A 22,523-nucleotide genomic window follows, 5' to 3' on the forward strand; every position below is an offset into this window, starting at 1 on the left:
AGATGTCGGTGATAAGGCTATGGAGAAGCTTAACGCAAGATTGAGTTATAAAATAATAACCTGAGCTCTAAAAATGGAAACACCAATTACCAATATTACACCTAAACTGACAAACCAGGCAAGAAACCCATTAAACTGAAAAGCGCCCCATAAGGACATGGGTTGGCATTCATAGTCTTATTAGCAATTTGCCACAAGTCATGTAGATGGCACAATAAACATGTAAAAAATTTAAATTAAAATTGTTTATGATATAAAGCACATTGAAATGCCTTGCTGCTGAAATGTGCTATAAAAATAAAATTTGATTGATTAATTGATTCAGTCAAATTCAGACATGAATATAACAGAAAATTAATTGCAAAACTGGAAAATTAATGTTAACAGACACTTTTTGTGATATCTGGCTGGGTTTGAGTATTTTGTGAAGATGAATCAGCAGTAAAACGTGGCTCTACAAAGTATTGATGCAGGGTGGCTGAAATTAAAATTCAACAATTTTACTAATTATTCATGATTTTCTTTCCACTTCAGAATTCTGTGCCATTTTATATTGATCTGTCAAATAAAATCATGATAAAATGCATCTTTTCTTTTTTTCTTTCAATACTACCAGCCACACATATGATTAAGAAAATGTAAAAACTGTCTTTAGCTCAGGAAAAAATTGGATTCATTTGCATGATATGGTTTATTTATGAACACAGATTCCACAAAAATCAATATTTGACCTAAAAAGTCAATCAACTCCTTGTACTGTAAGAGAGTCATTTCACAATAATTACTGTTCATGTAATGCTTGCTTACTGCTTTGCGTTTCAGGATGCAGTCCAGTCTCCATCTGTTTCCTTCTACAACAGGTCTCTTCAGGAAGATCTCCGGACTCAACCTGACAAAAAAAAACAACAATTAAAAAAAAAACAGAAAGAAGGACAAACAGGTGAGTAAATATCATTACTTGTATACAGTCGTAGTAGAAAACAAAATCTCGATCTGATTGAGCAATATTTTGCTGCGTACAGTACAGCAGACATGACATGATGAAGTCTTGTGAGCCAATCACATTGGCATCCCTGCACTTGTGTCCACAGCTCATGTTACACTGGCTAACACCTCATTGGTAAAGAGTCTAAGCCCAGTGATTACAGCTTTGGAACGCTGGGATTTCAGCGGCACAAAACATTTCTCCCATCTCTCCCTGAGAAAATGCGCGTAAAGCAAAACACCAAATAAGTTCTTGAACCTGTAAAACCAATAAATTATGGTATGCTTATGGTGTGGTTAAACAGTTTCTGACGTGTTGAACACATCCAAAAAACAAAAAAAAAAAAAAGAGTGAAACAGCAAAGTATGAAATGACAGAGAGATAAAGGAGCCTAGCATATGGACAAACGGATACAGAGACAGTCGGTGGATTTCTATTCTTGGTTTCAGGCTGTAAATAGAGCCAGAACAACGTTGTGCCTCTCTGGCAGGCCTCAGGATTCATGGCTGAGACGTAAAATAATGTGTAAGAACGTGCTTCACTGGCCAGAAATCAGCTGTCCTCTTGTTCTGTGGTAGCAGAGTGACAGGTGAGTGGAAACAAGGCAATAAAACTGTTCAACATACTGTCAGGAGTTGGCACATTTTAAAGCCGGTTTTGAGATTAATCATCTGAAACCAAGCGGGCAGTGCAAACACAGAAGCTGTTCTGTATCTTAGGGTGAATTGCACAAGACTTGAAACAGAACAGTGAGACACATGGATGGTTTGCATAAAGTTGACGGAGAGCTCTAATCATATCTGAGATGTCATGTTTTAAAAATGTGTGTGTTTCAAAGATGTTGGATCTATAGGTCTATATGTTGCTTTCCTAACAGAATTACACTGACAATAAAAACGGAGCTGGGTAATGAACTGTGGTTTTAAACAGCAGGAGTTAACAAAACAATCTTTATAGAGTCAGTGCAAAAACGATCCCTCCGAATATTCTGAAGTATATTTGGATTCATGACATCACAACTGAGCTTACTATACTTGTTGTATTGAAGGAGCAACATTTATGTACACTTTGGCATAGAATCTCGATTATCTGAATTATGAGGTGTTCAACCTTCTTTGTTTTTTATGTGATGTCATCAGATGCATGTGAATGTAAAAATATGCTTCTGCAGGGTGTATTTTTGTCCAGACATTTTCACAATAAAATAGCAAAAGAAACCAGAAAAACTTCCTCATTGTTCTGTAGAGAAAAAAAAACATACATCCAAAGGAATTGTTTGTGCAGAAAACTTTGGATATTATTTTTCACTCAAATTCAATTTTACATTTAGTATTTCAACTTTTTTCATTTCTGATCTTTTAACATTAGCACTCATCTAAAATGGTTTTAAAGTTGAAGTTGCGTTATGTTACAGTGGATGTAGCTATTTGAATTTAACTGAGCCAATACTCTTTACCAAAAGGCAAGTTTTAAAACATAAGTGGCTAAATGAAATCAAACATAAGCTATTTAAAAAATAGAATTTGTTTGTGATAAGTCAAAGTTTGGAGGAAATCAAGAATAATAATAACAGAACATATATTTGTTGTTTCTTTTTTTTTAATTTTCCAACTCTTGCATATTATCAATTACTTCAGTTCTGAAAAAGAAATCTGGGGTTATACTGATATTTTGCAGAGGTAATCTGACACTTTGAACCTTAACCTTGATGCAACACCCGTTTACACAGCAAGGACATAGAAACTCACCACCAGTCTGTGATAAAGATTTCTTCTTTAGCCTCCTCCAAAGCGTCGGCCACATCCTCCATGTACGTCTTTCCATTCACGTACCTGCACAGATACGGTTTTGCTGTTACACTTTGCCTCTCCTGAAATCAGACGCGCCGTTTACTCTCAACGTTTTGATGCACGCACTGAGACGCAGAATTTTCTCAGCAATTGTGTGGCAGCAGATAAAGGAGAAGCTACTTCTGTTTTCTTACAGCTTCCAGTGTGATCACAACTTCAGTCTTCAGCTGAATTTTAGATGCGACAAACGATTTTTCAGTTCCCTTTCCTCCATGTTATTTCTTATTAACGCATTAAAAACCATAAACCTGTCATGACCAAACTGTTCTTTATGTACCACCTTTGCATGAGGCTAAATATAATTTCATAGCTGGATCACATACTGCACCAGCTGATGGGGGGAAAATGCAAATAAAGAAGGAAGAAATTGCCATGCAGCCAGAACAGAGATTTGACTACTCAGTCCTCGCAAGCATTTCCATTGAAACCAGAGAAACATTTGCAGTAAAAGGTGCAGGAAACGTCTTATTTATTCTGATACTTGCATTCTTGCAAATAGCAGTTACATTCATTTTACCATGTGTGTATATATGTATTGAAGCATAGTAAAGCTGTAGGGCAATGAGTTGACACATAACTCATGACTTCCTGTTGATGTACAACATAAGATACAAAGACCCATTTTTCCTACCACCCTTCAAAATTAATCATTACAGATGGACTTGGCTGTTTGGAGAAAGGATTTCCAGTTGCGGAAGATCTGAAGAAGCTCCTGACTTAAACTACTTTTTATGTTATGTTACAGTTGTGTGTAGAGGAGGGTCAGAGTTGTCTTTTTTTCAGAAATCCGGAAGTCAGAAAAACAGCTACTTTTCTAAACCCGACATCTACTCCCTGAGAAACAGTCCAAAGTAGTTTTAAAGTAGGCTGGGCAAGAACTCCAGATTCTCTAAACTAGAAGGATGTCAAAGGATGTAAAATAATACTGCACTATTGCAGAAAAGTACTGCACTACTCTGCAATAGTGCAGTAGTATCTGCCTGCCATCTTTGGAGTCGACAGATCTCCAAGAAACTAGTAGACACTATCTGCATCCGAACTGGTTTCATTTCACCAGAAAACCATATTTTCTGTTCTATCATCACAACTGCAAACGTGGAGTTTGCTCCACTGTTCGATTTTTCACAAGAAATCATATTTCTGCAATCAAAGGTCCATTCATGTCTAATGGTGCCAATAACTACCGAGGGTGCTCTATAAAAACAGAAGTGTCAAAGAAATTAACCAACATATTTCTTTCAAGTGCCAGAGGTTTCAAAGCAATCAGCACTAAACTGAGTCAAACCTTTTGTTGTTTGTAGTTTTACACCCACATCAACAACAACACCATCAGCTTTTCTTTCCTCCCAGTGCGGTTACCATTTGGCGGGGACGTTTTCCTCTTCCTGTGCAAACGACCCGAAGCGGTGGTCTCTGAGGAAAGCTTTCCCGTGACTCCGCACGAAGCTCTCAATGCTCTGACCCCACCAGCGCGCATGTCTGTAGCTGCTGCACTTAAACACAAGTGTCCTGCCGGCAGAAGACACACGGATGTTGTTTAATACATTGAAGGTCACAGTTCGGAGACAAAAGTTTCATCCATTTAAAAAAAACTAAATCATCTCCAGGTAAAGAGCACTTTATGTGGTAAACAGCTCTAGGATACTAAATCGGTGCTTTTTTTGTTTTAGTTGTTTCTTTGGGGAAAAAAATTCCACTCTAGGAGGAATCACTTTAACCTCTATTATTTTGTGGCCACAGATATAACAGAATGCTAATATTTTCACAACATGGGGAAATGCAACAAAACTCAAATGTTCAGTCGACCACATGTGTGCACAAAAATGCAGAAGCACAACCTGGAAAGGCTGTCAATGCGGACTCCGTGCTGGGTCTCTGTCTCTTTGGAGTCCATCTTGATGCTGAACTCTTTGTCCACCAGCAAGACGAAGGAGATCGCCCCGGAGTCTGGCTTCATGTACAGCAAGAACGAGTCTTTGACCACCAGCCAGCTGTAGAACACACGTTCAGTTGTTAGCAGCGTTATCACCACCTCCCGTGTTTGCATTTACTGTTGCGGCTCTCCGCCGACTCTTGAAGAAGCGCTTCTTTCACTCCTTGTACTAAGAGAAGGGTGTGGGAAGAAAAACCATCAGCATGTATTAGGATGTAGGTGGCTTGGCCGAGCACTTCCAGTGTGTGGGATTTTTGAGTGGATTTGTTGTCTTTAGAAAACAACATTTGAAAATGGCTTGATGGTAGTTTAGATTGGATGAAGGAATAAACATTAAAGCTTGTGAAAAAAAAAGATCTATTGAAACTGTGGAGTGAATGATTCTTCTTCTACCTTTTCACGTGTATAAACATGTTAAAAATGCATTTTTTTCAGTAGATTCAAGAGCAGTACATTTTTTTGCATGACAATAAAATTTTAAAACGAGCATAACAGAACTTCCCTAACTTGCAGCCCCTCAGGCTAGCTTAACAAAAATGTGTAAAAATTGATAAATGTGTTGAAATCCTACAAAACGCAAAAAAAAAAAATGTCTCTTGCAAAAATTTCCAAATGCTTTGCCAGGAGGATGTCAAAGGATTGCTATATTATTGAATTTGTGGAGGATGATAACTGTACTACATTTTTTCTTCAAGCAGTTGATATAAATCTCATAATGTGTCATATAAATGTCATGGTCCTGGAAAAAAAAAAAGTGACAAATGATGTGACTGGAACTGGAAACTGGAAAACAAGCATGGATGAAGGGATGGCGCAACGGAGACGCACCGTTTTGACCAGCGGTAGCAGGCCTGACCCTGACCGCAGCAGTTCATTCCTGGGATGCGATGTCCGCCGGAACGTTTGTAGATCATGCCTTCCCTGTTTGACATAAAATGACAGGAAATTAAGAAAACAAGTGTAAAAAACAAGCTTAGCACTAGTTATAAAAGTCATTTATTAGGAAAAACAGTCAAAATGGAAAAAAAGAGAAAACTTACAGTCCTTTGGGTCCCAAGTCGTGTATAAAAGACAACTGGCTAACATCAATGAACTCCATCTGAGAATACAAAGGAAGACAAAGCAGCAGGTTTAATACTGGGAGTTTGGTGGTTAATACTGATATGGAACTATTTAATGTGGGCTGAATATTTAAATCGTATCAACATGAGAGAATAAAGAAATGGTAAAAATATTTCTCAGTTACTCACAGTGTGGTGATATTTCCGATACATGGCCATCTTCAGAAGTGTGTTTATGTAGTCCTCTAACTGTCTCTATAGAAACACATGCGCTACATTGCATCACAGTGACCACTTTAATGACAAAATCTATGTATATAACCACCAACACATGCAAACACATTGTTACAAAGAGCTTAGGAAAAAAAAAAAAAGTTGGCATGGAGTTTAGTGCCATGGCAACAAAAAGAGCACACAGAGAGCATTGTGCAATAACTCAAAGATTAAAGCCATTCTGCGACTAAAGAGGAGGCCCCAGTCGGAAGAATGCCAACTCACTCTCCTGCTGGAGACCTGCTCATCTCTGGCCAGCTCATCTCCTCCCCCCCGGGGCAAGGAAGGCATCTCCCTCACCTCGCTTTTCCTCACCGTCTTCCTCCTCACGGTGTGGCTAGGAGGGAGAAGATTGAATCCAAATTTTAAATGCACTTGTACAGAGACAGTATTCGGAAAATCTTACAGTCAAATAGGTTTTCTTATAAACAGAAGGTGACGAGGTGGGAATGTTTTCTGCGGTTGCTCAGACATGAAAACAAGCTCCGTCACGGGTAGTTTTAGAAAGGCAAATGATCAAAGCAATGGAAGAATAAGCTACAACTGTGACCCGCCCAGAATTTTTTCACGCTAATAAAAACGGAGTAGTTGTTACGTTATGTTGACTTGTATTATGAAACTGCCTTGGTTGTGGACGGTCAAAATGATGGCAAAAACACTTTCAACAAATGTACTGACATTCAGGGAGTTGAAAGCTCGTATTATCAGCTATCATATGATATATAAGCATAGAACTAAAATAATAATGTCAGAGCTGGTGACTTTTTACAGAATGCACAATGCAGGAGAGATTTACATAACCAAATATTATGGATTGAATGCCAAGTGTAGTCATATTTTTTCCAGATAAACTTTGTAGCTACAAACTATGTGAAAATTTTACAATTGTGTTTCACTTGTGCAAAATGCCCGTTGCTGTTTTCCAGTCTTATCTTTGTGTATATGACTCGCTCACAAAAGCAGGGCTGTTCTGACATAAATAAATCAATGTCAACTTCAATTTTCAGCTCCCAGGTAGCATAAACAGTACCCGGTTTATGAAGAGTATGAATGGGAGAAGTATGACTATGCAAAAACATTAAATAATTTATGAATCTCCCCATTCACACTTAAGCATCAGATCAGGGTCACCATTAGAACCTGGACACATAATGGGATACTATATTAGCTTCCCCCTCTGCCCATTCAGGATATTCTGCACAGCTAGACGTTCAAAAATCTGGTGTATTTTAGTTCAGTCTGCAGCACAATTACAGAATATTGGATTTGTGCTTAGAACAATGAAAATAAAGTGCTATGTTTTTATTCCCACAATAATTTCACTGGAACCGCTTTGCAAGCTAAATTATCAATGAGTCACATCAAAACAAAAAGGAAACACACCAGCGTTGGCCTGACATTTCTGTCTTCTAGCTGCAGGAAGGAAGAAATGACATTGCAGTATGTGTCAAGATAGATATATTTAGTTAGAAAAAATGAGGTTGTCGTGCAGTGATTTTTGTGTGGGCAAAATATCTGTTCCTGCCTAGAAAAACTGAAAATGTAGCTTCTAGAACATCACTGGTGAATGAGTTGAACGTGCCACAAGGTAGACTATGTATAGTATCTGAAATGAAAGATTTTAAAAGCAAACAAGTTTTTTTTATTATTATTATTTGAATGAAACATCAGATCAAGGCAGGTTGTAAGCAAATGCTTTAAACGTATTATTTTGGAGGGTTTTGCATACTAAACAGTACGTGTCTGAGTATGGGGAGGCGTCTGCTACGTCCTTTCTGTACAGGTACAGGAACGAACCTGCGTGACGGCAGCGGTATCCTAATGAGAGTTTTGTACGTTCTCAGCTCTCTGTGCAGCTCCAGAAAATGCTTCTCCTTCCTCTTAACCACCCAGGTAAACTCTCCGTGCTTCATCTCGATCTTAAACACGGCTGGTAGAGACTGCAGACACACGGAGCAGGCAGAATTAATGAAGGGCAAACCGAAGAATGTATTGTTTCAGACCGTAAAGGGCTGAATGTGCAGCAGAGTACCTTGTTGACGCTTCTGTGCTGTGACAAATTGAAGCGGTCTTGAGCCGTGGTGAACCGTTCCACCTCTAGGATCTTGGCGGTAATCGGCACAGTGGGGAGGTAGACCTTCGCACTGGCCTCCTTAAAGCCCACTGTAGTGTACACTGCTGAAAATGGTATACGGCAGTCTCCTAGGAGTAAAAACCAAAACGGATGGTTAGTATTAATGAAGATGTGGAGGTTTTTTTGTGTGTGGGAGTCACTCAGGGCAGGCTGCATTTCTAAGAAAGTCTGCTTTTGCCCACGATTTTGCTACATTTAATATATAAGAAACACTGTTGCATCTACCTAAGTGTTTTGATATTTTGTCACATTACAACCACAAACCTCAGTCGATTTTATTAGACAGATCAAAACACGTTTGTAGAAGTGAATGTTATTCTGGAAATAAAAAATCTGCAGAAGCAGGTTGTGTCTTAGGGTTTGTGTTTTAAGCAAAGCAGCTTTGTGCATGAAGAAGCTGACATTTCTGCCCATTCTTCAAAGAAAAACAGCCGTCACTCAGTCGGACTGAATGGAGAGTATCTATACACATCCTAATGCTTTGTCCTGTTAATTAAAAGAGCAAAAAGAAAAGAGCAATTCAATAATAAAGTCAAAATTATGCTGCTGCAAAGACACCCAGTCGCCATGCCGTGAATAAATCAGCTTGTAATTTTTTCATTTAGAAAAAGTTTTAATAGCAAAAGAACTTATTTTCAACATTGCACCTTTTCTTTATGATAATATCTATATTTTCATAACATTTTGGCTTGTTTTTCTCAAGCCACAATATTATGAGAAATCAAGAATATTTAGATTTTATTTTTGTCGATATTTCAAATTCATCAATATTACTTTTTTCCTCTAAGTGAACGTGTTACTTCTTCACACTCATCTGCTGATTCTGTACACATTAAATAAGAATTCACAGCTTTATTTGGTTTAGAAATAATCAGTAGGAGTCTTTGAGGGGTGGAGACATTTATTGCCTGCGTCTGTCCGCATGGTGCTGGTGTAGTCAAGCCTCAGCCTCCACCTGATTAACACCTTTCAGTACAAAGTTTTGTACTGCGCCTCACCTGATTTATAATGTGACAGATTACAAACCCTAAAAAGCTGATTCAGATGGTTTTCATCATGCCTTTCTCTTCTCTGGCTGCCTGACTAAATAGACTACGTTGAGATCAAGCAACATAAATAACCACATGAGGTAAGAAGGACTAAACCAAGTCATGAAGGAGTTGTGAGGAGATAAATATCAGGTGATCAATTCGAATAATTATTTTTGGACTGCTCGTAACAAATAAAAATGTATATTGAGCAATAACACAATGCTTACAAATTTCTGGAACTGGAGGGAGTAATTACATTTCTTTAAGTCACAAAAAGAAGAAGCAGAAACAAACGTTTGCTTCCCCGTTGTTAAATATGTTGCTTGAGATTTTCAGTTGTTCTGGAGCGTGTTTGTAACGTCATAAACTCAGAGAAACAAGAATTTTTCCAAGTGAGTAAAAAGGTTAGAAGTAGCAATCTGCACCTTCAAACCTTCTCCACAACGATTCTGTCAGGAAATCTTCCGGAGGGTGGCAACAGATCTACTTCAAACCAGTGAATGAAGGGTTACTTATTTCACTTGCAGGTTGAATGTGTCCTATTGCTTTTCATTTTCCAGATCAAGTTTGCTTTTGTATTTTCAATATATTTAGAACATTTAGTGTATTATATTTGACTCTTTCCCTTGTAAGAAATAAGGCAACACACACCCAAGTAGTTCCCATCGTAGTCGAGCTCCTCTCCCTCCTCGAGGTCCAACTCTCTGGCGTCCAGGCTTTCCACAAGGTCGGCCATGTCGATACCATCAAGTGTGTCCGAAGCTGCTGGGGTTTCAGAAACTTCAGAGTTCACCAGGTTCAGGTTGCTGGTAGTAGGCTGAGCCTTGTCAAGCATAGCTTAGCAGTCAGACCCCAGAGCAGGGCGCACCTTAGGAGAGAGGAGATGATTGTGGTTTGAGTCATTTGTTGATTTATGAACTTGAGATTGGTAGATTCACCTCCTGGAGTACGCATTCCCATGTGGGAGGGATGGTCTTTTGACTTTTGTGACCTCATTCTAACCCAGCCATTCTATTTTGAGTCAGAAAACTATTAGAAACATGCAGGACCTCTGATAAAGATGCGTAACGAAGGATTCATGCACCACTCACACAACTATGATAAGATTCCCATAAGAGTAACCCATTCAGTTTAACTGGTTAGTTAAACATTTTTGTTCAGCTGAAATGGTTAATGTATGAAATAAATGATTCCTAGATTGGTGGGGTAAAAAAAATAATGTTTGATCAATTGTATTATCATTACCTCTGGTGCGGATAAATCACAAAGGCAGGCTGATAAGATGAAGATGGATTACATCAAATCAAATGAAATGCGTCATACATCTGGTGATACGCTCTCTTGTCAAAATCCTCAATATATACTCAAGTATATCAAGTACGGACTGAGCTTATGAATAAAATCATTGGTCCGACATTTGCTTGTGCTTGTCCAAGAGCTTCTGTTTGAAAAACTTCCTTCCAAGTGGATGTCTTTTCTAAAATACATTCTTCCTGTTGGTTGTGAAACCTGTCATTTGCACAACAAGCTGTCCCTCCTATGCTTATCTTAAAACGTTAGTGGCTTTTTTGCTGCGAGGAATCAGAAGCCAAACTAACACTCTGGTGCCATAATTGCAGCTGCTAAGTAAATTCCACACAACCAGAAGCGGTCCTAGCCTGTTTGACGCCCTGGGAGAACCACCTCCCCCCCATCCACCCACCAGAAGTAATGATGATAAAACTGATCACACCTTATTTTTTTCCCCCACCGAATCATTTATTTCATACATTAGCCATTTCAGCTGAACAAAAATATTTAACTAACCAGTTAAACTGCATGGGTTACTCTTATGGAAATCTTATCATAGTTGTGTGAGTGGTGCATAAATCCTTCTTTACGCATGTTTGTCAGAGGTCCTGCATGTTTCCAATAGTTTTCTGACTCAAAATAGAACAGCTGGGTCACAAAGGTCAAAAGTCAAACGACCGCCTCTTGAATGTGGGAATGTGGACGCCAGGAAGTGGATCTACCAATCTCAACTTCATGAATCAACAAATGGGGTTGCCCAAAGTGGCAACCTTGACATAACCCTGACATTTTAGGAGGTCAGCAAAAACTTTTAGGTCTTAGTAAAACAGGCCTAAAAGTTGGTTTTCTTTGGAAGAAACCCAACTCCTTTGTCCAGATATAGACAGAATACAGACTAATGCTGCCTTGTTGAACACAAATGATAATAAGCAAAAATCCCTGCTACTTTTTCAGTCCTATAGTGCTTCTGGGCAGTCTCTTTGACAAGATTCTATCTTTCAGTTATGGAGAAATGCCCAGTTTTGGTCATGTCATTGTCATTGTCTGCATTTTTTAAGAACTTTTACCCCCTGACTGATACCTTTGTGTTCCAAGATCGCTCTGAGGCCACAATTCTTGCAAACTGTGGCCTTGTTTAGTGGATATAAAAGAGCAAATGACAAGAAAAAGAGCTAAAAGGAGGGTTGAACTTTATTTACCAGGTTTGAGTTCTTTATGCTTTTTTCCCCGAGTTTTTGTACGTTAACAAGCAGTTGACATGCAACTGCTGACATTGTACGACGTTGAACAAATTTACCTTTTGATGTAGTTGCATCTGGGATCAATGGAACATATTCATATATTCATATTCATCAAAACATGAAGAAATTCTAGCTAAAACACAATAGAGATCAATCACAACAATCTTTTTACAGCTACTTTAAAGTACTTATTCTGCTTTTGGTCCAAAGCTTTATCCTCCAGTCCTACGAGCATTAAATGCCAGGGTGTGTAAAATCCTAGCACACTGTAATCCACATTTTTGCCTCCAGGAAAAAAAAGCTGACACAAAGGGAACACCCATCCATGTGCAATACCGCCTGAGCACAATGATTAGTCACCCAAGTCTACCCATGCTCCTGCGGTCCATTGTTAAATCTAACAAAGAGCGTTTTGAAAGAGTAGAAATGGAACAGGTCTCAGGAGGAGAGTAGCAAGAGAAAAAGGAAAGAAAGTGGAGACCTGAAAGTGGAGACCTGATTCAGCAGAAAAAAACCTTTTTTAAAGGCTTCCAAGGTCCCATTACATTTCCATATCATTTTATTGATGTCTTGGACAGCCAGTTCTTCAATTTTGAAAGTCTAATCTTTCTAATCAACACAGTACAGACTTTATAGAAAAACGGAAAGTTACATTTACTTTTTAAGAAGTCTGGCTGGTTGGCGTTAGCTACTAGGTTTACCTTAGCTTTGTACTTCTTTACTCTGACTATGTTTTCTGTACCTGTTTCATGCCCATTGCTGGTGTGAATACCGCAGTTGCTCTTAGTTACACATTACCTCTGTGTGTTTATATATAATCCTGAGGTCACCTCTATCCTTTCTAAAGGGAAAAAAAAGTGAGATGCCCCATTTATTTTCACAACTGTCGAAGTAGTTGCAATTGGGTTGTTTTCTATAAAATAAAAGCATGAGAGGAACCCTATCGTAGGTAAAAAGGATAGTTTATTTATATGTACATTAACAACAGTTTAATTGTCTGGAAAAGCTGTTTAAATGCGAGTCTTAGCAATACATGCCTCTTAAGTGAAAGCGAAGGACTTCCTTCTTCCAACAAAATGTTTCAGACTGTTTATGATGAATAACAGAGATAAACACACTAGACCAGTAGGTATCCATCAGCCAACAAGACCCAGCATGCTCGTACAGTCAAATGAGTCACTTTAAATCACTGGTAGGTTGCATTCAACCTACCAGTGCAATTTCAGTTTTTTGTTGAAAACAGTTTTTAAAAGTGGGGTTTTGTCATATTAAAATATGGTCTCTTTTTAAATTGATCCATTTGATTAGAAATATATCTGAGTATCAACAGCTTTTGTGACAATGTGTTCAAGGAAGGCCAGATTGTAACATCAGTGTTTACGATTTCAGCAATATTAGAGACCAAATATCATATTTTAATGACAGAAAATCTATGAATGTCTTAGGAAAAATGATCTAGAATGGAGGCAGCAAGTGAGCATCTTTACTATGCAGAAGAGAGCTCTGTGACAGTAACCAGGTCAGGAGCTCAATCATTAATAAGAGTTTCTTTTTTTCTCTATGATATTTTGAGAATATCATAGAGATATGATATCCTTTATCATATCTCTATCATAGATAGTGATATGATATTCTCTATCATAGATAGCGATATGATATTCTCTATCATAGATAGCGATATGATATTCTCTATCATAAAGATAGACACGATATTCTCTATCATATGGAGACACAATATTCTCTATCATATCTCTATCATATCTCTACAACAGAAATATAATAGAGAATATCATGTAAGATGTGGAATCTTTCATTTGGGGGGATAAACAGCTGATTGAAGAGACTACAGCATAGTTCAGACCACAGCTAGGACAGACTGGGACTAAACAACAAGACCAGTGATAGGTTGTTTGTGAACATAAAGTTTTTCAGGTAGGAAAATACAACCTTCACTATTGTTTCCATTTTCTATGCACACTCTCTCAACCCAAAGCATCTCAAGCAGTCATTGTACGAGAGGGGGGCCACACACTGGATGAGTGTGTAACCTCACCTAAATACAACCAAAATGTCAGTCGTTTAATGCACAGCTTCTGTCACAGACTATCATTACATTACAAATAGATTGGGCTAACCACAGAGCACTTTTAAGTCCTTGTGTAGGGTACTAGTTTGATAGGTCTCCAAGCTGCAGCCTCTAAAAATAACATTTCTCATGGCTTCCTGTTACTGAGTGTAAAAATGGCTTTTTAAAACCTTACTTGATGAACTCTAGTTTGACTTGCAGACTTTGCTACCACTAGTTCTGTCTTTGCGGCCAATGTGTTATGCAGTTAGGCCTTCTGCAATTTTCTTTTCCTTGGCTGCCTTATGCTGCACAGCGGTAATTAAAAACATGTTGACTCGGCAGCTCTACATTTCGAATGGCTACAGTGCAAAAGAATAAATTAAATTCAAATGCTGTGTCACTGCGGCAAAGTCTGTTTCACTGAGAAAACTTTGCGTATGTAATCACACATTCCAGAGGACTTTAGCAGCAGTTTTTATTATCTCCACCAAGACTTCAAGCATTAACCCACTGAGAGGTTTCAAGTCACAAATTAAAGATCCGGAATGCTGAATATTGTTTCAGTGTACGTATCCTTTACTACAAAACGCACGCAAATGGATGTATTTACATAAACGATGACTGAAACCATATGTGGCTTCAACATGCGACCTGACAGGAGAATTATCTCCCGCTTCCATTCTGATGGAACTCCTACTTCCTGCTTCCTGTCCTGTTGTCATGGTAATAATTCAAGCAGCAACAGAGCAGACTGCTTATATATAAACATCAACACCAGCAGTTCAGCACACCCGCCTCTCTTTCTGTGTGTTTGCCTTTTGTTAATGTCAATTAGTGAGAGAGCGACTGCAGAGCAAAAAAAGAGTTTAGAAGAGGAAGACGTGTAACAGAAAAGGAAATGGGCCACTTGTTGATCTGTTCCTCATGACTAACAGGGAAATTCAGCCTTTGATCATAAACGGTGTGGTCACTTTTGCAATATGCCTGAAGAAATTAGCTCAGGAAACAGATTTTTAATTTGCTATCCAGCTACACAAAAAAGTAAAAATTTTAATTTTATTAATATAAGCACTCATGTTCATTGCACACATAGCTGCTGGCAATTCAGTGCTGCAGTGAGATGTGAATTCAACATAGTGCTGGATACATTTCTCAGAGATATTTCTCCAAATTGACATGGTCATACAGGTTTGCAGATTCATGATGCTACTTTTTCTTTCCACCACATCCTAAAGGTGTTCTGTTGTTTTGAGATCTGGTGATTGTGGAGACCGGTGGAGTACAGTGAATTTATTGTCATGCCCAAGAAACTTGCTAGGAATGATTTGAGCCTTATGACATGGTCCTGCTGGAAATGGCCATAGAAGATAGGCACACTGTGGTCATAAATGGGCACCAATGCTACTCTGTGGGATGCCATGTTTAAAGACTATACATCGGACACAGAATGGACTCAGATGTGTTGATGAACTTCAAATGTGAACTCGTATAATGGGGAAACATTTTCCTTATGTGTTAAATCCTATTTTGGTTTATCAGCTAGCCATGACCTCAGGTTCCTGCGTAGTTGATGGGAGTTCCACCCCATGTGGTCTGCTGCTGTAGCCTATCTAGATGTTGTGTTCAGTGTTCCACATATCTTGGTTTTAACAAGTGGTTGGTTGAGCTGCTCCTTCATGTCTGAAATCTTAAATCAGTCTGCTCATTCTGAAAAGCGGTTCAAATCATCCGTTCGAATCCTGATAGACTAGTCTGTTTTTTTTTGTTGTTGTCCTTTATATTCAGACCAATGTATCTAGTGCCAAAAGAAAAAAAAAAAAAGTCTTGTACAAACCCTTTCTACCCCATTCTGAAACTCTGTTTGAGCATTAGCATATTTCATCACTGTTGAAAGCCAAAATCCATTCATCTGCTGCCATATGATTGGTTGATTTGTTTGTGTTCACCAAGCAGTTGTGCGAATTTAAGGTGGCTGCTTAGTGTGGGTTTTACTACAAACCCACCACTGTGTCCTCTATACCAAAGGAGTCAATAACATTACAATGGGACTTGTTAAAAACAAATCCACAGCAGTGTCCTATTTGAGAGCATTTGTGCTGCTTGTGCATCTTCAGCTGAGCAGCCTTTCCACCACAACAACCTATTATCCCCCTACTTCCGGTTGGAGTCCGAGACGCTATGACGTAATTGGTCTAAGACAAAAGCACAAAAGTGTCTGAGTTGTTGGTCTTTTCTCAGTCAGGTTGGTAAGATGATGTTCTCTAAGAGTTGGCCACACAGCTCATCCTGCAGAACAAATCATCTATTATCATCCAGACATCTCTGAAGGTTATTCTAATATCCACTGGAAACAAATCCCAATGTATTCCAGCACATGGACGCATGGAGCAAAATACATTTTTCAGAAAGCCTAAAAAGCCACTATTTGATTTTTTATCTTTTCAATGCTATTTCTTTTAAAGTATGATTAAACTTAACACATAACAGTGCTGACAGTTAAATATTTCTTTCTGGCTTGAAATAGGTGTCTTGTGAAATGTGTAAATATTTCTTTCTCATCTGCAATCAATATCATCCGACATTAATGTTTTACTACCATTCAAATCAATACTAGGCAGTAATGTGGTTACTGTTCAGTTTTTGTGGCTTTATGATATCTAATTTGCTTCCATCGGTTTATTGTAACATTGCACACTTCCCCTTTGTGATTTTATGACATGAGGACATGAGAAGGGTCATTTATGAGCAAGTATTTTTTTGAAGCAGAATTTCCAATAGCTCTGTTTCGGTTGCAGACACAGAGCTTAGAAGAGACAGAAGGAAAGGAAGAAAAGGCCACTCTGGCCATGTGAAGATGAACTTAGTTTTTTAAAAAAACATCTGGATATCTTGTTAGTTACTATCTTGTCAAATATTAAGTTTTGACAGAGAGTGTGTTTGGCAGCCAAAATGTTTGGCCCGCTGGTAAATTTTCCTTATCAGTGTGGGAAGACTTTGGCCCAAATGTAAAATGTTCATGCTTGTGTTTTCTGAAGCTCTTTTCTTTTCCAAGTTATATTTATATAAAAATATAACAACACATTTTCTAAGAATATTTCAAAGAGACAAAAAAAATGTCAGGTCTTTACTAATAACTAGCAAAATAATTGTTTTTCAGACATATAGAAAAAATTGTTTCTTACCAAGCAGTGGGCACTAACTTCCCATTAACTGCACATATTTAAAACAATAGAAAACTTGAAGGCAAAACAGATAAGTAATGTATTTTTAATTGGTGCCTGCTAAACACATGACAGCAACTGGAAAGGGAGGGCTGGAGTACAACTAAATTACAGGGGCAGCTGAAATGAGACATTGAATGCTAAGGAAGGATTAGCAAGAAAATACCACAATGCTTCATATATATATTCCAGTTTTCTCTAAGATTCCGAGCAGCTGGAATGTGAATGTTTGAATTCCCTTCTGCTTTTCACTTTGCTATGTATATATATATATATATATATATATATATATATATATATATATATATATATATATCACTGTGACATCAGTGTAGTCTGAGAAAATAAACTTGACAAAGATCATTTTTTTTGTAATGTAAGGTATCCTGACATTATTATTCATCCCACTTCTTCATGCATAAAACAATTTTTTCTAACATCCTCATAGGTGTCCATGTATTATCTGCGTTTTATGCATTGTTTTAAACACCTTTGCCTCTTCACACAAGACCTACTTGCGACACGTGTTTAAACGTGCAAAAATATGGACAAGAACACTGGAGGTGGATGACGACACATCAGCATCAACATCAGGAGATGTGCTGTCACAGATTGAGCTCCAGGAGCTAAGAGAAATAGGTGGCTTGTGAAACGTGTAATTTATTCTTGGACGTGTGGTTATGGATTTGACCTTTAGAAAGTGGTGAAGCATAGTATACTGAGCCTCTGTGCATCCGCGCACTGTGTTTTACGCAAATGACGGCCACAGGCATTCTTTCGCGCACGTGAACGCACATAAATACGAAACAATAAAGATAAATGTGGCTCGGCATTTATAGATGGTGTGGTGCCAAGCTCCTCGTGGCGCAGATGGCACCAAGAGCGAGAAGATGGATGGATGAAGGGAGAGCGAGAGAGAGAGAAGAAATAAGAGAGGTCTGTGACACCTCTTTTACTCTGCCCACACTAAAGCTGCCTATTATCTAATCCTTCGCACCACGGATTGGGGGATAGAGATGGTCAGAGAAAGCAAGACATACAGTAGTTGCCAGAAAAACAGAGAGAGAGAGAGAGAGAGAGAGAGAAAGCGCCCGTCACCATCGGCGGAGCGGCATTCTGCTGGTGGCAACACAAGGCATCATTGTACTGTTACAGTGCAAGGGAGCTGCTGGCCTCGGTCCGTTTCTGCTATGCTCCGCCATAGCAGGACAGCCAAGTTTGAGGCTGGAAAATTTCAGTGTATAGCTTGGGGTCCAGACCGCCCTGAACTGACTCATGATTACAGTGGGAGAGGAAATCCAAAGGACAGCTGTGCCTTGAACAAAAAGGACTGGTGTGCTTAAATTTGAAAGTAAAAAAAAGAAAAGATACATTTCCTGAATCGATTTGGAAGTACAATATTCTTATGACATTTCTGCAGCAAAGTTTCTGTCATACAAACTATAATACAATTATTTCTTGCAAAAGTATTTGCAGCAGTTCAACTTCCTTTCTGTGGCAGGCAAACTTAAAAGTAGCAAATAATTATGAAGCATAAAAAGAAAGATAAAAGGCAATTTAAAATCCCCAAATCTTAAAAGTCTGGGATATAGTTATGTTCCAGCTGAATCACCAATGAAGAATATTAGTGACAACACTGAGCATTCTCTCTATCTGACTGTCACACAACACCAGAGTGTCTTTGTTCAGAGGTTTCTTCCAAACCGCTGTAACACTGACCACTGCAGGAGAACCGTCCTTCTCACAGCCATCAGTATCTACAACAACTCTTTGAAGAGATCAGTATTTTATTTGCTTTGTTGTCAACGTGGTACTTTTCAAACAAACAAAACTGAGTTTAACTCGTAAAAAGGTATGCATCTTTCATTCCCAACTTCAAAACAATTCATTTTGTGTTGAGTACTTCGCTTAGAAACCCACTGAAATACAACTATTTACACAAACAATTGCGCAAATAAAGTTTAAGGAACGCTATGAATGAACTGCTGCAAGTCACATAAAATCTGTTAGTGACAGAAAGTGTGTTGTTGTACTTCACACTGCCAACACATCACATCTGGAATATATTTGCAGCACCAAACCCAGGCTGCTTCTCAAATATTTGACTTCCATCCCTTTCCAACCACCTCAAAGACCCTGAACGCAAAGAATGCTTGCTGTTTATATTACAAAAACAATACTGGGGCACTTTTGTTCACAAAAAAAAAAAAACGTTCTGGTTTGCAGCATGAACCAAGCAGGAATGAGTTACTTTCCACACACACACCTAAACCTCAGGAAGGAGCCACTGCTGTGAAGTTTATTGTTTTGGTGCACTGGTACAACAACAGAAAAGTGCAGGGGTCACGTCTTTCCCTGCCAGAGGTCAGTATCATGCGCGTATGTTGCAATGACAACAAGAACAAGAGGCAAGGGTGGAGGGTTGTCTGTGCAGCCGTGCATGGCAGGGAAAGATATCTCCTGTCCTTCCGCAACACTCCAGTTGTGGAAACCAACTTTTCCAACTGCGAATGAATAAGGAAACCCGCGAGCAGATCCGTCTGCTCTGTTTTCAACACGCCGCTTGCTGCTCTGCTTCACGGTGAAAGTGGTCGCAAACTCTTCTCCGCACCCAACTGCGCCACTTTCTCGTGCCATCGACATGCCTCCAGTGCAACAGGACAACGACAACTGATCCAGTTCATAAAATCAACAAGTGCATTCAAAGTTTTCAAACGTATCGTCTACTAATCCTGCTCAAAACGGAAATCTGGGGAGCATCACAGATACAATCTTTATATCTCAAAGTCCCCCTGGGTAAAACAGGACACAGCAGACACAGAGAGACAATGAGGGGGTGAGGGAGGCATTACCAACCTGCTTCTTCTGTGGACATGCTGTCCACATGTTGGTCTATCTGATCAAGCCAGCTAGATCCTCTGAATGGACGGCAAAACAAAGACTCACGTCTGAGTGCAGCAGCCAAACTCTGCTCCCTCTTTACTCCAACTCAGTAAGTGTGGCTGAGAATAAAAAGAAACAGCGAACTCTCTCCAACTCCTCAGGAAGGGAGGGCTCTCTGAAACTATGAACCAATCACGTGGAGCGATTCTTCCTGTGGACTTCTCTGATTGGGCAGAAGATTTCACTGCCACCTGCGCCAGCAGGAAGGAGGAGTCCTGGGGTAGCAAACGCTGACACCCGCTCTGCCTATTTTCTCATCATTGGTTGGGTGTTTTGAGTTGATGCGTGTGGGTTTTATCTGCATTCTGTCCTTTAACGTTCCCATGCATGAACACTGAGCCTTCAGAGACCTAAAATCAAAACAACTCAAATGACAGCGTTTAGAAGAGATAAATGATGAATGGAAAAATGTGCAATCTGCTTCATTTAAATACCTGCAGCCTCACAAAAAACACACAAAGGTTCTTCTCAATAAACTGCATCTAATTTTTTTTTAAACCCAGCTCAGTGATTCTTGACAAAGGGGATAAGGCTCACTGCTCAGGGCAGCATCAATTTGGGATGGCTCAAGAACAGGAAAAGCAGAAATAACAACACAGAAAAGAGCAGTGTTTTTCCACCCTGGTCCTCCATGTTTTTAGCATTTCCCAGTGGTGTGCTACATCAGGGAGACATCTAAGACATGCAGGGCATGCCTTGAGGACCAGGGTTGGGTCCTCAATATATTACCTAAACAAACTACAAAGGGAAACTCAGATTTGTTTCAGTACACAATTTAAATGATTAGCATTATCTGCATGTCTGGCTCTGGTGTCTCTGATTGTCCTGTGCTTCCTAGATTCTCTTCAAGGTTTGGATCAGACAATTTTACAGTCTGGCAGCTAGGTACCATGACCATTAAAACATTTATAGGAATTTTGGCAGCATGGGCAGATTCCAAACTCTACTGGAAGATAAAGTCAGCATAAATATTAAGTTTGTCTTTAGACAAACTTAATAGACGTAGTAAATCCTGAAAACTTTCATTGTAGACGTCTGTGCTGACTTTGGACTAAAACACAGTGACCCAACACCAGCAGACGAAACGACTCTCCAAATTACTAATTGTGGAAGCTACACTAGGCAATGCCTTCATCGGCTTAATTCAAGTGTGATGCTATTTATGTTATTTCGGGTTCAGACAAAATAAATATGTCAGCTGTACCCCATGACCTCAGCCACAGACCCCAGCCAGGGTCTATGTCATGTCAATTTCCTCCAAACGCTCATGAGGCTGCAGTTACCATTGTTGCTTATGCACTTTCTTCCACCACACTTTTTTCTAAATACTTGAATATTTCATTAAAAGCAAGCTAGTTTAGAACTGTCCTTTTACGGTTTATGCTCTCGTAAGCTGCACATCCGTTCGTTCTAAGGTTTTCACTGATAATCGTGTAGGCCTTTACGATTATCGTTAAGACCTACATAGCGTAACATTCTTGTATTAAAAGTTCAGACTCGTCGCTTTTATAGGATCTTCCAATTTTCTGAATTGTAAAAGTATCTGAAATATTCTGTGATATTTAAATGTATTGACATGAATCTGTTGTCAGCTGCTCAGTGAACCTGAAAACAAAATCGATCTCTTTCACCATCTAGAGGACAAAGTGTGGAGTTGCGCTCCTATTGAGATCAGTTGGCTCTCGCCTGTTTGTACCTCCAAGGACTTTAACCTGCAATCTACCACACCCTGACAGCACCTTCCAGATAACATGGCTAGCTAAGATTTTCTTTAGCACTAATGCTGCACCAAAGTCCCAGGATAAAATTTCTGTTTTTTTTTTTTTTTACATATTTTAAAGGATAATGACATCAGAAGAAGGGAGTCACAATCTAGGCCCGTTAAAATACTAAGACAAGTAGCGCACTAAAAATTTGGTTGGTGTCACAATGACTATTTCTAAAGTTGACGTTGTTGACCATTGTTGACCATTATTTCATCTGTGCTAATGTTGATCTTTTGTTGATATCAACAAAAGATTATACCCAGTTTTATGAAGAGAATCCCCTGAAATGTGTTCTGGGCAAAATTTTAAAGTCAGCTCTACCTTTATACAGACAAATAAAGAACAAACTCAAACATATCTTAATGTTGACACATACACAAACGCATGCACGCACACATAAACAAAACTGTACATACCAGATGTGAAGAGAAAATCTTGTGGAAAGCACAGCTGTCCTGATGAGGACTTGCCTGCTTCTCTGCTCATTAGTCAGATGTCTCTCACTCTTTGCATTTATTTATCACCGCCCAGTTTTCTCTCCTTCCCCGTGAACACGCGCATCATGATTCATCGGCCATAAACATAATGGTAGGAAACTCAGCCCAAAGGCCAGTGAGATAACAATACTTGGCGCGGCGTGGATAAAACCTGATCATTGGACAAATAAATATGTTGTAACCTAATTTTTATGACATGCATGATTTTATTTCTTGTTTTGTTCTTTTCA

General features: G+C 39.0%; 1 protein-coding gene across 2 annotated transcripts in view; it reads right to left on the reverse strand.

Annotated features, from left to right (window-relative positions):
- The window catches only part of pld1a (phospholipase D1a), a 34,600-nt gene extending 12,304 nt beyond the window's left edge, over positions 1-22,296 (reverse strand). Inside the window, exons 1-12 of one of the 2 annotated variants that reach the window (XM_055038531.1) lie at positions 22,213-22,296; positions 9,919-10,135; positions 8,135-8,304; positions 7,900-8,042; positions 6,328-6,439; positions 6,019-6,084; positions 5,809-5,867; positions 5,597-5,689; positions 4,674-4,826; positions 4,195-4,344; positions 2,734-2,817; positions 808-889 (exon numbers count right to left, since the gene is read on the reverse strand). In XM_055038531.1, coding sequence (XP_054894506.1) covers positions 808-889; positions 2,734-2,817; positions 4,195-4,344; positions 4,674-4,826; positions 5,597-5,689; positions 5,809-5,867; positions 6,019-6,084; positions 6,328-6,439; positions 7,900-8,042; positions 8,135-8,304; positions 9,919-10,102 — 1,296 coding nt within the window. In that variant the 5' untranslated portion in view covers positions 10,103-10,135; positions 22,213-22,296. Of the gene's footprint in view, positions 1-807; positions 890-2,733; positions 2,818-4,194; positions 4,345-4,673; positions 4,827-5,596; positions 5,690-5,808; positions 5,868-6,018; positions 6,085-6,327; positions 6,440-7,899; positions 8,043-8,134; positions 8,305-9,918; positions 10,136-19,943; positions 20,081-22,212 lie in introns of those variants that run through there. The other variant, XM_055038529.1, reaches the window with a different exon arrangement.
- Positions 22,297-22,523: the final 227 nt, after the last annotated feature.

This window comes from Poeciliopsis prolifica, unplaced genomic scaffold, assembly GCF_027474105.1.
Source record: "Poeciliopsis prolifica strain line A6 unplaced genomic scaffold, Auburn_PproV2 SCAFFOLD013, whole genome shotgun sequence".
Lineage (NCBI taxonomy): Eukaryota > Metazoa > Chordata > Actinopteri > Cyprinodontiformes > Poeciliidae > Poeciliopsis > Poeciliopsis prolifica.